The sequence below is a fragment of the Asterias amurensis genome, chromosome 7 (assembly GCF_032118995.1).
Source record: "Asterias amurensis chromosome 7, ASM3211899v1".
Taxonomy (NCBI): Eukaryota; Metazoa; Echinodermata; class Asteroidea; order Forcipulatida; family Asteriidae; genus Asterias; species Asterias amurensis.
Genome location: NC_092654.1, coordinates 17,028,815 through 17,045,766, shown reverse-complemented (window position 1 = coordinate 17,045,766; position 16,952 = coordinate 17,028,815). Strand labels below are relative to the sequence as shown.

The following is a 16,952-nucleotide window of genomic DNA, read 5'->3' as shown; positions in this document are numbered from 1 at the left end:
CTACTACATCTCAACTTCAGGTTTTCCTTGTAATCAGGGCCCAATGTCATAAAGCCTGTATGCACCAAAACATGCTTAACACAGTATAGTAATGCTTAGCAGAATCAGGTTACCAGCCCAAATTACACTAAGTTTGAATTGATGTGGCTGGTGCCCAACTCAATTTTTGTTTAGCAAAGAAATTTTCCAAGAAGTATTTTCTTCTTAACACAGTTCTAACTTGCATCCTACACCATGAAAGGCTTAAAATCTTGCTCACCTAAAATAACAAGCATTATAAAGAATGCTTTTAAAACAACAACAACTTTGGTGTTTTTTCTTTATTGATGATGACACACTCTTTGCGCAACAACCCTCAAGTATTAACAAGAAAACTGGTCCACAAGTTTTTCAAATTAACAATCGCTGTTTTTAATCCACTCAGCAATTTCAGTGAAATGACTCACTGGCTGATTATGCATTCAGACTTATCACTAAGTACGTAAGCAAAGTGTATTTTTGTTTTCTGTTTAGTAGTAGTTGGTCCAAGTGTTACTGAGGATGACCCTACAGGTAGTTTAAAGGCACTGAACACGTTTGGTAATTGTCAAAGACCAGTGTTCTCACTTGGTGTATCCAAACAAATGCATACAGTAACAAACCTGTAAACATTTGGGCTCAATTGGTCATCGAAGTTGCGAGAGAATAATGAAAGACAAAACACCCGCTGCACAAATTGAGGTGCTTTCAGATGCCTAAAAAAAGCTTCAGGCCTAAAGTCTCTTGTCAGATTCAAATATTTGAGTGAGAAATTACCTCTTTCTCAAAACAACGTTACTTCAGAGGGAGCCGTTTCTCACAATGTTTCATTTTATCAACAGCTCTCCATTGCTTCTTACTAAGTAATTTTTTATGCTAACAATTATTTTAAATAATTACCATTAGTGTCCAGTGCCTTTAAGTTATACCCTGAAATACAAATTCACAGTGGATTGAGACCAGCAAACAAGTTCAAAGAATCCGTGGGTTTGAATATTCAATATCTGGGAAAGAATGCAAACTCAGCATCCACCCTTTTTGTACATGTTGATCCAACCCATTTCAAGTTGATGATTATATAGGCAAACAGAAGTCAACCTTTGTCAATAGCAATAGCCGCAGGAATGTTGAAAGTGCGTAGCAACGAGTAAGTTTCTGAGGGGGTTCAGAAAGTACTGGCCAGCAATAATACAAAACAAGTAGGGTTTGAAACTTTGCATGGTAAAAGTATTTAACTAAGAGAGGTTTGCGGGTAAGACTGTGTGAATATCTCTTTTCGATGATCGAAAATGTTGAGTCGTTAACCACCGATTCTTTTCAAAACCAACACACCTCAAAAAGAGATATTCACATGGTGTTACCACAATTCTGCCTCTCTTAGTAAATACAAAATGTTATAATGGAACTCTTGCGATAGAATTTACAAAACCAGAAGAGCCCATGTACGGACCTAAACTTAATATTCTCCCAGAATGTTTTTAAAAAATTCAAATTCTGCAGGGTATGTTCACTTCTGGATTTGGGTATATTATGTAGCGAGAGATTAAATGCTAACAGATAAGTCTGAAACAGTGATCTGATCTAGGGGTTATGTAAAAATGATAGCATTTCTACAAGTAAGTGACCCCTGAAAATACCAAACTGCTTTAAATAAAATATCTTTGGCTGATAAATCAATTATTTAGAAATGAGAGACCACATGCGTGGTGACATATGGTTATATCTTAATGGTGCAAAACAAAGACATTCCTACCATACATGTAGTCAAACATAATATTACAAGTAGTTATGAGGTTAAGTCAATACTCAAGAGTAGCTTTTAAAAGCAATTCATAGTTGTTTCACTTCAAATTGTTCAATGTCATGTATTTACTGTCTGATGTAAAATGTTTAGCATGACATGTCATAAATTTCATAAACTTAACTTAATAGTGGCTTCTTATGTTGCGCCCATATCCGTCATTCAGTGACGCTCAAGGCACTCTAACATACAGTATTTTCCTGCAAGGTATGGTGGGACTACAATCAAACGTAAGCTTTTAAATTGAGACAATCATGTTGCATAGTAATCTGTTCAATAAATTTGGATGTTTATCGACAGTTGAGTAATTCCATGCTAAAAGTAAGTCTGAGGTGAGGAACTGGTAAAATCATTTACAGTTTACATGTCACAAACAATGCTATCTGGAGAAGCTTTTCAAGGGCCCTTCAGATACCGTTTATCTCACAGGCAAAAAGTTTGAAATGTAACCAGCAGACGAAGCAACTTACAATAATTAATTGATCTGCCCTTTGAACTTGTTTTGACGTCACCGCACTCACGTGAACCAAAATTCTATGCAGATTTTTGTTATTTCAGTCTGTGTAGGTGTACCTGGTACAAAATGGAACTCTCTGCTTCAGCATGTGTGAAGTTCAAATGTGTGCACATGTGGCAGACTTTGAGGCCATGATGACTGTATGAATGTTCACCATTGATGTCTTGAAAAGTTTGTCATTTCAATTCAGAAGTTGTTTTCTACAACTTACAATAATTAGTTGATCTACTCTTTGAACTTATTGTGACATCATGTGAACCAAAATCATAAGCAGATTTTTGTTGATTCAACCGGTGTAGGTGTACCTGGTACAAAATAAAACTCCCAGTTTCAGTGCTGTTTGAAAACGTGCGCACATGTGGCAGACTTTGAGGTTACAGTGACTGTATAAAATGTACCCATTGATGTCTAGAAAAGTTTGTCATTTCAATTCATAAGTTTTTTCTACAACTTACAATAATTAATTGATCTACTCTTTGAACTTATTGTGATGTCACGTGAACCAAAAGTCCATGCAGATTTTTTTTATTTCAATCTGTATAATAGGTGTACCTGGTACAAAATGGAACTCCCAGTTTCAGTGCTGTGTGAAAACATGTGCACAAGTGGTAGACTTTGACTGTTTGAGGTCACGGTGACTGTATGAAATGTATGCCAATTAAGTCTAGAAAAGTTTTGTTATTTCAATTCATAAGTTTTCTTACAGACTAAATGTATATTTAGAAAGAACAGAAGAAAAAATACTTTGAAAAAAAAAATGTTTTTAAGTTATGAGTGACCAAGCAAAGACATGCATCCTTTCCAATAGGGAACTGAAGTGTTCAAGAGTGCTTATAAACAGTTTTAAAAAGCATAGTTCTCTGATAACACTGGTCCACTTGTTAAATGTCAATTAACAACTGTATGTATCTGGGGACCAATCAAAACTCAGTCTAGAACAACTGGGCCACCTGCCAGGGTCCAGTTATGGTTAGGTTTTCCCCTAAACAAATATTTCTAAAAGACCGACAGATTAGAACTTTTGATTTTTGAAAGAAAGTCCTGAAAATTAAAGGAAAGAGAGAGAAATTTGCTTAGCAGAATTTTCTTCTTGGGCCTTGGTCTTTGACAATTAAAAAAGTACACCGTGCCTTAAAAAGCTTTTGAAAAAGTCAGGATACAACGGCAAAGCACTTCATCAGGGGCCAATTTCATAGAGCTGCTTAAGCAAAAAAGTTGCTTAAACATGAAAATAGCTCGCTTATTTTACAACACTAGTATTTAGCTGTTGTTTACTTAGCATTTACAATTGAGTGGAGTCTTGGCCTGTAATCTGATTTTACTAAGCAATGAATTTTTTGCTTAAGCAGCTCTATGAAATTGGGCCCTGGTGCATCATTCAGACAACATGTGTACTCCCCTTCATCCTCCAATCCAGCGATCCTATTGAAGCCCACTTTAACCCATCTACAACGTAACTACCGCCATGCTCTAACCCACTCTCAACCCATTCTAACCCACTCTAACCCACTTCATGATACAACGGCATAGCATTTCATCTGGTGCCTCAGTCAGACAACATTTGTACTCCCCTCCGTCCTCCAATCCAGCAATCCTATAAAAGCCTACCTACTTTAAACCAGATTTCAACTTAACTCTAACCCACTTTCAACCCACTCTAACCCACTTACCATGTACCATCAGGATACAACAGCAAAGCACTTCATTTGGTGCATCAGTCAGACAACATGTGTACTCCCCTTCATCCTCCAATCCAGCGATCCTATTGAAGCCCACTTTAACCCATCTACAACCTAACTACCTCCATGCTCTAACCCACTCTAACCCATTCTCAACCCACTTACCATGTACCATTAGGATACAACGGCATAGCACTTCATTTGGTGCATCAGTCAGACAACATGTGTACTCCCCTTCATCCTCCAATCCAGCGATCCTATTGAAGCCCACTTTAACCCATCTACAACCTAACTACCTCCATGCTCTAACCCACTCTAACCCATTCTCAACCCACTTACCATGTACCATTAGGATACAACGGCATAGCACTTCATTTGGTGCATCAGTCAGACAACAAGTGTACTCCCCTTTGCCTCCAATGCATGCAGTGATCCTATAAAAACCTACTTTAACCCAGATCTACAACCTAACTCTAACCCACTCTAACCCACTCTCAACCCATTCTCACCCACTCTCAACCCACTCTAACCCACTTACCATGTACCATCAGAATACAACGGCAAAGCACTTCATCTGGTGCATCAGTCAGACAACATGTGTATTCCCAACTCCCCTATCGTCCTCCAATGCAGTGATCCTATAAAAGCAAACCCAGATCTACAACCTAACTCTAACCCACTCTGAACCCACTCTAACCAACTTACCGTGTACCATCAGGATACAACAGCATAGCACTTCATCTGGTGCATCAGTCAGACAACATGTGTACTCCCCTTCGTCCTCCAATGCAGTGTGTGGTATGTTTAAGATTAACCTGTCCTCATCCACGCTGGAGATGCAGTGAGGGCTGGCGTCTAGGCTCGTTCCATCTTTGAACCATGTCACACTAGAGGTCACACGACCTAGAGAATTCAGGAATATTAAAGAGAAAACACAGAGTAATGGGTTGTATTGAAAGAGTAAATTCTTTCCATTCGTCTAGATTCTAACAAGCATGCCATACAACCAATCTGCAGTCTATTTTACCAAACTTAACTCAGGATTACTCTTAGGACTTAGGATGAGTTAAGTTCCGTAATCCAAATGGGTAGGCAAATTGAACCCATCCTAAGTTAGGACGGGTAACTCGAGATAGGATTAATCCTAGCGTTTCGTGAAATCTACTTTTATGTTTGGCAGGGTTGTTTTTGTGCATTCATATCAGGCTTACAGTTGTGTACTGCTCTACCCTTTCTAGGTATTCCTCACACACACCAAAGATATTCAGCGCTTCCATGGTAAGCAGAGAATTGCAGTCAAGTGCAGAATTCGGCGGTAAGTAGAGCCATGAAATTTAGCCCTGATAATGTTGGACGGTGACTGAAAAAGTTCAGGAAATTTTGACAAAATTCTGAATTCAGAAAAATTTCTGAGAACTCACATGCCTGTTATAATAATGAGCACTGAGATTGATGATTCCATTTGATTGATAATTACAACCTCTATACTTGGTCTGCAGTGTAATCAAAGACCTTTCCAGGAAACCTGCACTTGAATTTACGAAAACGTATGATAAACGAGTATGTACAGTATGAGTGTAATCTACTACCATTTTCAGTTAGTACAAATAATCTTAAAGGAACGTTACAGAATTGGTAAGAAACAAAAACCGTGAAGATCACAGATTTACATAAAACCTACATGTAATGGTGTAATGATGATGATAGAAGAAAACATCCCTTGAAATATTTCTGTCTGAAATGTCATATTCGATGAGAAATAAATAATCAAATTTCGCGTTTGGAGTTTATCGCTCAGTGAGCGTTTTATTCATTTTTGTTTTGACATCAATGCAATGCAAAATTTGTAATTGGTTTTTCACTATTCTCTCGTGACCCAGATGGCCGATTGATCTCAAACTTCTACAGGTTTGTCAGTTGATGTATATGGTGGATCACATAATGTGCTTACACTTCCAGCAACTTTTTTACTAGCAAAACCAATTCTGTAATGTTCCTTTAAACATCAGATATTAAACCCCTAAATTCATCATTCGCGCCAAATAAACCTTGGCTGCCAACAACCTACATTTAATACTAAAAGTACCAGGACTTAATTTTTAATACACACTTACATGTTTACGGTCCGAATCCATGCACATTTCACGTAAAAACAAAAAATTGCAATTCACCCGGCAGCTCGTCAACTTACTTCTAAAATCCAAAATCCAAAGTAAAAACTTAATGGGAGCCCTACCCTGTGGTCTGGCTCACAATGCCCGGGACGAAGACTGAATAACAGAAACACTCAGTGGGTTCCAGGTTTCTTGCTCTCATACATAAACACATACCACGGTGGGGTAAAAAACTGGAGCTGTTCTGTTGACTCTGTATTGTTCTGATCATTGCTGGGTAAATTTTGCTGATGATATGGCCATTAATCATTAACCTTGTCCCTTTTTACCTGTGTTATTCCTGTGCATATGTGCTCTTTGAACTCAACAGGTAATGGGAATCACGATTAAAGATAATTATTTTTTGAAGGTGAATGTAGATTTTTTATTTTATTTTTATTTATTTGTTATGGGGGGGGGGGGGCTGATTTTTACAGACCTCATCAATGCCTGATTCAAGGACTGATTCAGGTGTATGTAACTGAACTAGGGTGCTTTCAGGGACAGGAGTGAATATTAAAATGGTTGTTTTGAATTGCCTTTTAACCGTTTAAAAAAAATGTTATACCTGGGTTTTCTACAGTCCGAAACTAAAATGTTAGTTTTAAAAGATCCATGCTTAAAATCCGAACAGTTCAATGACACAGCTTATGTAATGACATCACATGAGAAATACATCTGCCATCATATCTGTACAAAACCTTTTTAAGTTATGTACTCTTTTGTAAGATTTTGGTAACGGCAAACAGATCTTCTTTAAAGGGTTTTTGCTAAAATGTGTTTCACGTAATAATGTACCGCACTGTACTCACAAACACAAGTAAACACTCCTGAGTCTTAGCAGGGTACACAAAGCTAGGCATTTCATGGCATGTAGGTACTTTTCAACATTTTTTAATTCTGTTAATTTATTTTTAAATGATATTTGTTGTTCTTATCTGCTTTCTACCAGATGTGGGACAACAGGTCTACAGATCACAAGATCACAGTGATTTATTTGCACTGCATGATCAAAATGACTTTAACATTTGCCAATTACCTGGTTCTCGATCACTCTGCTACCACCTTTGGTCCAAAAGTCCCTTATTATCCCAAACATTCTCAGGCCTAAAATTTAAGGTTAAACTCCACGAGACCTTAGGGCTGGGATAGACCTACATGTAACTTTAAAGATGCTATGTCATTTGATTTCATTTGAGCCATTGCTTGAAAAAGTCCGCCAGTCATTAGTAGCAGTGAAATAAAGTGCTCAAAATTCGTATGTGTTTTATATGAACAATTTTAAATTTTTGTCATGGTTTATGACCATTAAAAGTTAAACTTTTTTGTCGTTAGAGCGGATGATACTCTTTGAAATACCCAGGCATGCAACTGCCCGATGAATAAAAAAGAGGAAACTTTTCGAGACCCACAATGGTACCCTAAAAAGTGTTGAGGTTTTTTATGCTCTTAGGTTCATTGTTAGCATGTAAGACAAAGTGGAGTGTTTTATACAACTAAAATAACATGGAAAAAACACCTTGCCTATGTACATGATGTATGCACCGTAATTAAGTTGAGGAAAACTAACTATTGTTGTCCAGATAATTATGAAATTTGCATAAAATTATTATTCTCCAAAATAGAAAGAAAAAAAAGAAAGAAAAAAAATCTTTTTTTTTTTTTGGGGGGGGGGGAATAATAATTTTATGCAAATTTCATAACTACCTGGGAAACAATAGTTATTTTTCCTCAACTTAATCAACTCCCGATGCTTTGCCACCTTACAATGGCCGGTGCGAGCCACTTGTCCTCGCTTGCCGCCGTTAAATCTCCCTCTTGCACACCACACAATATGCCATTCCTGGCTTGTCCACTTTCCGGACGGTTTCGGAGAGCAGTTTACCGTCTACGTCTTTTTTTTTCCCAACCAGAACCACTTCCAGGTATTTTTTACTCCTTTATCTATGGCTTTAATTTGGCCAGGTACCACTCGGTCCCGCTCTAAAATATAATTTCTTTTGGATGTCATTTTGACGGACGTTTGAAGATGCGACTGTTTCGTAAAACAATGTGAGACAAGCACACAGTATACATGTACGTTTGGTAACTAACTCACACACACATACATGTACAACACGTGTATACTATTGCAAAACAGCGGGACCAGACGAAGACACAACCTTAGACTCATTTCAAGGCTGTATAATAACTTGGTTTAGCACACAACTCGCCCGCGCCACGGGGTGCGTTCCACTGTTCCAGATTTTTCGACCGTAAACACGGCTATTAATGACCGCACGCAGTGTGTAAACGTATGCATTGCTTGCTGTGGGCTTTAGATTGACCATGCAGTAGAATGGATTGCGTACCGAGGCAGAGGCCAGACCATGCGTTACGATGCATTGTTGTATTTGTCTTAAGATCGCGCTAACCGCGGAATGTCTTTTTTTTAGCGCTAATCATATTTTTAAAAACGCGGAATTCCGCGGAAACGCGGAAGAGTTGCATGTCTGAATACCATTCACTTAAAAAATTTATTTTTTTATATTTGAGGCCAAAAATCTGACATAGCATCTTTAAGTTAGTCCTAGGATTTATTAAAAACTCAAGACTAGTCCTACATTAATTTAGGACGAGTAACTTGTCTTAACTCGAGATAAGACTACTCTTAAAGGCAGTGGACACTATTGGTAATTACTCAAAATAATTATCAGCATAAAACCTTACTATGGTAATGAGTAATGGGGAGAGGTTGATAGTAAAAAAACATTGTGAGAAACATCTACCTCTGAAGTGAAGTAGTTTTCTAGAAAGAAGTAATTTTCCACGAATTTGATTTCGAGACCTCAAGTTTAGAATTTGAGGTCCCGAAATCAAGCATCTGAAAGCACACAACTCGTGTGACAAGGGTGTTTTTTTCTTTCATTAGTTATCTTGCAACTCCGATGACCAATCGAGCTCAAATTTTCACAGGTTTGTTTTTTTATGCATATGTTGAGAAGACTGGTCTTTGACAATTACCAATAGTGTCCACTGTCTTTAACTATTTGTGAAACCCACCCCTGAATTCAAATGAGGAAGGACTTTCTATAAAGTTTATCATATATATTGGTTTTATTTGACAAGCACTAGAGACGGGTTTGTTTATACTTTCATACCCAACCGAATTGAATGATATTTACTGGTACAAGACTTGAAGTCAACAGTTGAACACCATTTTTTATGGACATGATTTAATTGAAGAAAAAAAACAACAAAAAAAAGGACCATCTGACTTGTCAAGTTGTGAGTTAACTGGCCCACATGCTTAAATCATTTTAGCCCTGTTATCATTGTACAAATCATCCTTCCAGATATTGTTTGCGTATTTCTTGTTTAGCCAACAACAGTTTCTGTTATTTATATGTCAGAAAATTCCCAGAAATCATTTTAATGACAGAATGATTGAATTAAAGGAATATGATGACTCTGCCCCTCCAGGGACTAATCTCACTTTCAACCAACTGAAAATATGTACTTAGGAAGCCACAATCAGTGACAATAAAGGCCTAACATAAAGGAATCTGTAATATCAGAGATTATGTTAGTAACTTACTCATTGCTGAAATATTTTGTTATGGGTCGGGACTTAGTAAATAACAGAGACTGATTTTCGTGTAATTTTATTTAGTCTTTTGTAAAGATATTGTTATCTTATAATGTTAGGAGATTAAGATTAAGAGCTTACTTACCAGTAGTCGGAGTAGCCCAATAGCGGACAGTGAACATAATATAGTATGACACGCTCTGGAATTATTGTACACTACAAAATGTTGTTGCTACTCCATATGGACCATGCCGTGATCATACCTTTTGTAGATCCAATTTTTTTGCCATGACATGAATCCCTACTCACTATGAATGATGAAGTTGTATAATTTACCTGTAGAAGTTTTTAGCTGTGAAAATCACAGAACAATCTTTTTTTTAAGGAGAGTCTCGTAAATCTATTGTACATGCTAAAACAATTTTCGTCTCACTGAGAAAAAGATCTTCTGTGTGAAATTGTTTTACTAGTTTCTCAAAAACTACAACACCTCAGCGTAAGGGAAGCTTTCCTCTATCATTACCTTTTAATCTTGTAAGTTTAATCATGGAGATGTAAATCTGTGGTGTTTAGCGTTGTACAAAAAGTACACAAACCCATGCAGTATTAATTTGATGAATTACCTTCCACTGAGCAGTCCAAGGTTGCTGTTGTTCCTTCCATGGCAAGAACCCTCTGTTGAACCACAGGTGATGCTTCCCTCTCTGGGGGCGGAGTCTCTGCTGACACCTCCTCCTTCTCCTCCTCCTCTGTCCGTGCATCCAGACCATACTGAAGGTACTGCACTGGCAAACTGTAAAGAGAAAAATAAAAATATGAAATTAATTCTCCTCAAGAACAGATCACAAACAATTCTTCTCAAGAATAGATCGGGATCAGGATTTCAAGAGGGTGACGGTAATAAAGACCATAAGAAAAAATGATTACATCAGTGCAAATCACTGCAACTCAATTTAGGTGACCCGTTTATAATTGTCATCATTTTCACAACAGACAAACCATACTGGGAAGGAGGGAGTTAAAGCCACATTACATTTTCGTTTGCTGAATACAAATGTTGAACTATAGCTTCATGGCCCTTTTCGCCTCGTTTGATACGCTTTTTTACCTTTGTATTCTGTCAGATAAGCTGCCTCTTGTATGCAGGAAACACGTATCAATTTTAGTACATTACTGAGTTATAGATCTGGTGACCTCTGTTTACAAAATGAGTGACCTTGCACATTCCAGGTACCACAGTGGTGGGAATTTTCACATTTTCAGTCACAATTTTCACATTATAGGCCCAAGTCCCAGAGTTATGGAAATAACAACTGAACAAGTGATGAGATGTGCCCAAATTCTACATATCAAAAGTTCAATAAAAATCTGCATCATAAGATTTGATTGTTAGTTCAATTGGGATAACTGTGTCAAAGTGTACTAATCGTGCCAACATGAAGTCCAGCTGTTTTGTTTGGTGATGTCACAGTTTACATGGTCTATATAGGTTACAATATTTGAATAACAAAAGAGGAAACTATGCCATAAACATATGGCATACAGAAAAACAACTGGGGAAAAAGAAAAAAAACAGCTGATCTGCCAAGTGAGCTGTTACATGCATGGTCGCATCCATAGCAAAAATAAAAAGACCTCTCTAATGAGAGTTTACAAAAAAACTCACCAAACACGGTATCTTTTCTTCACCTCTGCCATTATCACGACATCATCAGTCTCATTCAATAAAATAATCATCAATGCATCCAATCATATAAATCCACATCAAAAACAACTCGTTGACAATCCCATCCCGTGGCTCCTCCAACAGGATACCATTTACAAAACCAACATCTCTTTCAAAACGAAAGGGCTAGCGCCATTGTTCAGGGCCTCCACACCCCTGTAATGTGCAGTCAGCATCCGACATAAGGCTCGTTGAATAAAATAATCATCAATGCATCCAATTATAAATTCACGTCAACTTGAACCCAGGCATCAATAAACAAGTCATTGTCACTCCCATGACTCCAATAGGCGATCATTTTAATAAAACAAACATCTCTTTCAAAACAAAAGGGCTAGCACTTATGTACAGCGCTTCCAAACCCCTGTAATGAGCACTCTAGCATCCGCCCTCTCAAAGCAGCCATAACTCCACACGGTCAGCAGCTAGCAGCGCAGCAAGCACACTGCTGAAATACACCGCCTGCGCAATCAACAATGCACACAGTGTACATGTATATTAACATTTCATTGATTTCTCCCATGTTGAGAGTTCTTAACGACTCTACCCAGTTCATCCAATTCATCCTACAAAATGACACCTATTACAACCAGCTGCTGTAATCGAAATCAATGAGGATCTAAACTCCATGGAGTCTTGTCCTCTGATGACCTCCGCCCAGCTTAGAAAATAAATTAGTAACCTTCGCTGTTATAAAAGCATATAATGAATTAATTCTGTCTATCGCGCACTTTAAAGGAGCATGCAGCCTGTATCATCAATCAGCAGTAAAAATGTAGGATCACATTAAATATTCAAATATAATGGCTAGACTGTTGAAGCGCTATACGATTTGCCTTTTCACGGGGGATGATTATGTGACAATGTAATGCCAGCTGGGTATGATCAGTTTTTGATTCATTTCTAAAAAGACTCTCCTTTTTTCTATACAGGTGTTGTTTTACATGAAGTTGTATTATTGAGGGGTTTGTGGTGACAAACCCGAAGTTGCTCTTTTTAATGTTAATTTGACAACATTACTCATGGTTTTTGTAGCCCTTTGATAACCTTAAAGGGGAAGTTCATCACTTTTGTAATATCTAGTTATAAACCACAAGGGAAACAGGCTGGGTAAATGTTATGTTTGTTTGTTCTGTTCCTTGCTCTATGGTTCATATTCTGTCAGACTACATGTAGTTTTGAATAAAGAAACCATACCACAAAGTTGCATCGCAAATTCTGTGAAAATTGTATCAACGCTTAAGAGGTAAATGTTGAGAGAAAAAAAACACATAAACAGCTGTTTTTAATGCTTTGTTATAAAAGATTTTACCAGCTTCATGGGTTTAATATTGCACTAACAGGTGCATCTAGGTGTTTTCAATTGCTATTATTTTCCTGAATTTTGTGGCATTCTTCCAGTTTCAAATATTTCTCTGGAGGATTGGTACTCGCATGAACATTTACTGTAAGTGAACTTTCAAACTGAAACTAATCGATTTGTTAAAGCCAACTCTACCAATGTAGAAGTTTGTCTTTAAAATAATTGTCGGTTCTTTTTCTGCTTGTTTAACAGTACTCCTTCTGCGGTCATGGTTGGTGTAGTGTTGTGTAGTGGTGTGGTGTCTTGCCTTGCCCTCTACCTCTGGGTGCCAGGTTCAAATCCCAACGGGGGCACTATGTGGAGTGGGTTTCAGTCCCTACTTGAGTGCGTGGGTTTTCTTTTGAATAATTCTATGGGTTTGTCTCCCACATCTAAAACTGAAATTTCTTATTTTCTTCTCCGGGGGACGATATTGCCCATCAATTTTGCATAGCAAGGCATTTCGACTGAACTTGTTTACCGGTACGTGCACACTGAATGCTAATATTGAATAGCAATTGAAACATTTTGTGTTGCATTTTGCTCTGCTATACAAGGGCAATCTTTCACTCTTCTAAAGATTCTCGCTCATGGCTTTTACAACAAGCAGACCTTGCTCTATGATCAATCAGTGTACATTTCCTTTAACCTGCAAAGTTGCCTTCTACACACTTATCCCTCCCCCTGTTGACCAGATGTCATTGAGAAGCTCCCAAGTGAGATGCTAATCCACTGAAGATTAACACATCATGGATTAGCTTAAATACTTACAAGAGCTTCCTCTGGTAATTTGTATGCAACAATGGGACTTCCTAGAAAGTTTTATTTGTGCGATCTGTGGCCAGGGGTATCAGAGTCACAGATAAACATCACACTGCATACAAACTTGCTCTTACACATCATCATCTAACGACCTTTCACAATGTGACCAAGAGGTTGTTAACTTACACTTCTCAAGGGATAGACCTAAGAAGGCACTGATTTCTACTTTCTAACCTTGGCTTAGTTTCACAAAGCCTGTAGCACAAAAACTTTCTAAACACAGACAAATCTTGCTTAGCATATTAATGTTTGGTACTTGAGTACAAATTGACTGTACAAAAAAATCCAGACCCATTGTTTATTTGAAATGTGAATTACATATTTTTTATATTTATTTATCAATTTTGTGTTTGACTTGTTTTTCTTAATTTCCATGATTCATATTTTTGCTCTCGTCTAGATGTTTGTCTGTTTTTTGGTAACTTATTCTTTTTGCCATTTTTCACTGTTTTATTTGTAAGGACCCCGCTGTAAAATAAGTTACTGGCTTTTTGTGCTATCCTTGGGTAAGTTTGTGACAGTATTTCTATCTTGTGTTCTATTTTGGTTAGTATCTCATTTCAATGCGTTTTCTCCTGTTGTTGTAATCAGCAATGGTTGTGATGTATTTTGGCATCATGTTCCTGCTGTGTTTTTTTCTCAAAATAAATTCAATCAATCAATCATTGAATGAATGGGTTGTTGATTGACAAAATATGCACTAGAAGGGTATCAAATACAATGGCATGAAAGATGTTATTGTTAGAGACGTCCATTAATCATTTCTCCCCATTAGAACTCTTTGAAGTCTCTATATCCCAAGTTTCGACCTTGTAGCTTTTAGGTTTTTTTCAAGTCCTCCCCCACCCCATGTTAAATTTATCCTTCAAGCAGGATCTAGAGTACGCACTTCTTTTTACATGCATTCAAAATACATTTCACGGAAACATAAGGTTAGGGGTCTACACAATGAACCAACCCAAGGTCCCCACTCATGTATTAAATTCAAGTACAATTACAGACTGATTGCTGAATACGGTATTTTAAGCTTGTTAGTTATACTGCGCTGCACTCTGGCTTCTTCGTCTGATCTATAAATAAATATGTAAACATCTGTCCAGGGACATGGTATAGTAGGTTTATTCCATTTTGAAGGGATTATGTTTGGGTTTTTTGTTTTTTGTTTTTTCATGTTTGTCAAAAATGTCAACCTGTCATAGACTGTACAAAAAAAAAATCATCAAGTTAAATACCACACAGCAGGGTCGGTAATATTGAAAAAAAATCTGCACTTTGTATCCAAACTTTTGGGAGCTTTTGGAGTAAATAATTTTCTTTCGGAAATTTATCACTCAATTAAACTCTGACTTGACATAAGAAAAGACAACAATTGGATGGCTCTCATAATGAGCACCAGGATTTGTTGGTCTCTGTTGAGAAAATATGAGTGTTTGTTAAACCCTGAATTGCAAATCCTCAACTGTAGGTTAGGTCCAATAATCTGTCATAGTATGCTGGGATCTTGATTTAAAAAGCACAGTTGGTGAACCTAGTTGCAATAAATCATGACCCAAGATCTTCTGCGACTGTCGGGGAGGATGGATGGTTACGATTATTGCACTAGAAAACCCCCAGGGGCAAACCCTACCCTGGACTTGACTGCCACTGTCAGCATAACATTTTAAACAAGTCATTTCCATAAAGAACTATGTATAGGTCCTGTCTTCTTCTTCCTCCGTATGTATGTGACATGTAGCCTACAGACTCACATGAGCAAAAGCGTACTGCGTTGGCAAGCATGCATTGGCTCGCAAATGACGAGAAATGATTCATGAAGGCAAGTGCATACACCTACAGTGACTCTCAAACAGTGAGGTTAAAAGGGGGGGGGGGAACATGACAAAAATTGACAATCTTCATCAATTTATTGGAATTGGGACTATTTAAAGCTATTGGGAAAAGCATAGTAAAGAGTCTATAGCTCACACAGTAGTGATTAATTTTTGTAAACTTGTTGTGTCGTACAGGTTCCTTGCTCAGTGCATGCTAGCCTCAGTCACACGTCAGTCTCCGTTTGTGTTGTGTTGTTCTGGTGACTTGTTGTGGTATAAAAACGCTGTTCAAAGTTTTGATATGGTTAGCCCCACTTGTGTGGCCAAGGATTACTTCTAGAAAGTATAAGCTCACAGGGGAAGAAGCCAAGGATCAGCTATCCTTGGCCACACAACTGGGGCTATACGATGATTTGAACACGTTACACGGTCCATGTTTTCAAATTCATGTTTTCGACCAGTAAATATCGGAAAAACTTACTTTATAGATACTCTCTTGATCCATGGAGGAAGGGAAATTAATAACCTTGACAACAAGTGACCATTGATTCTTCAAAGCAGATTTACTACTTCGTGTCGTGTTCAAGTTCACACGTGCGTGTCATTTTTGTGGTGGTGGTGTGTGTACAAAAAAATGTACAGACATGACAGAGAGCCGATGTCAAAATGTATCAGACTTGAACAACGCCCTCAATCGACAGATCAAGGATTTTACCGAAAGTGCTCAAAACTACCTCCAAAATTTTATTATCCTGCGGCCGAAAATTCTGCTCAAAATGTTTTGGCTAAGTAAGACATGAATGTTGCAGCAATTATCAATATCTTATTTTTGTTGTGCTAAGCAAGTTTTTGTGATTACAGGCTTAATTAAACTTATTTGGTCCTCTGCAATTATGTCCTCTGTGCAATACTATCCGGAGGACATTGTTGCATATGCAAAAATGTCCGCCGGACGGTTTTGCATAATGCAATTGTGTCCGCCCGACACTTTGCATATGCAGTTGTGTCCGCCCCGTGCAAAACCGTCCTTGCAGTTAGTTAAACGCCATTGGTCGACGGAACACGTTCGCCATTTTTTTACAAGCTAAGTGCATGTCATGAATATGGGAAATGTTCGGCCGTTGGGTATTCGCTGCAATCATAGAATACGTGAAAGTTCATGATGCATATAAATACGTAGGTTCAGTGCATGCACGCTTGCTTACGCCGATGTCAGCCGGACGGTTTTTGCATAGCCCCGGACACGATTGCATATGCAAAAGTGTCCGGAGCGGTCAGTATTGCATGGCGGGCACAGTTGCATCCGACACCGGCCGACAAGATTTTTAAAGACAACCGACTTTATTATTTTGAGATCGTTAAAGTGTTCTTTTTTTTCGTAAACAAAACTTTGTAAAAATAACAAGGAGGCGGCCTCTAAAAAGGAAGCGGATGGTCAGGAACAACGGTGTCACGCCAAAAAGCCTGCTAGCCCAGTGTCCGCGTTAAGCCAAGCCAGATATGATGGTACAGTTA

General features: G+C 37.9%; 1 protein-coding gene across 2 annotated transcripts in view; it reads right to left on the bottom strand.

The window, feature by feature from the left end:
• The window catches only part of LOC139940152 (uncharacterized), a 71,849-nt gene that overhangs the window by 37,764 nt on the left and 17,133 nt on the right, over positions 1-16,952 (bottom strand). For both annotated transcript variants that reach the window (XM_071936438.1, XM_071936439.1), the window contains exons 8-9: positions 10,360-10,529; positions 4,721-4,918 (exon numbers count right to left, since the gene is read on the bottom strand). In XM_071936438.1, the coding sequence (XP_071792539.1) occupies positions 4,721-4,918; positions 10,360-10,529 (368 nt within the window). The remainder of the gene's footprint in view (positions 1-4,720; positions 4,919-10,359; positions 10,530-16,952) is intronic.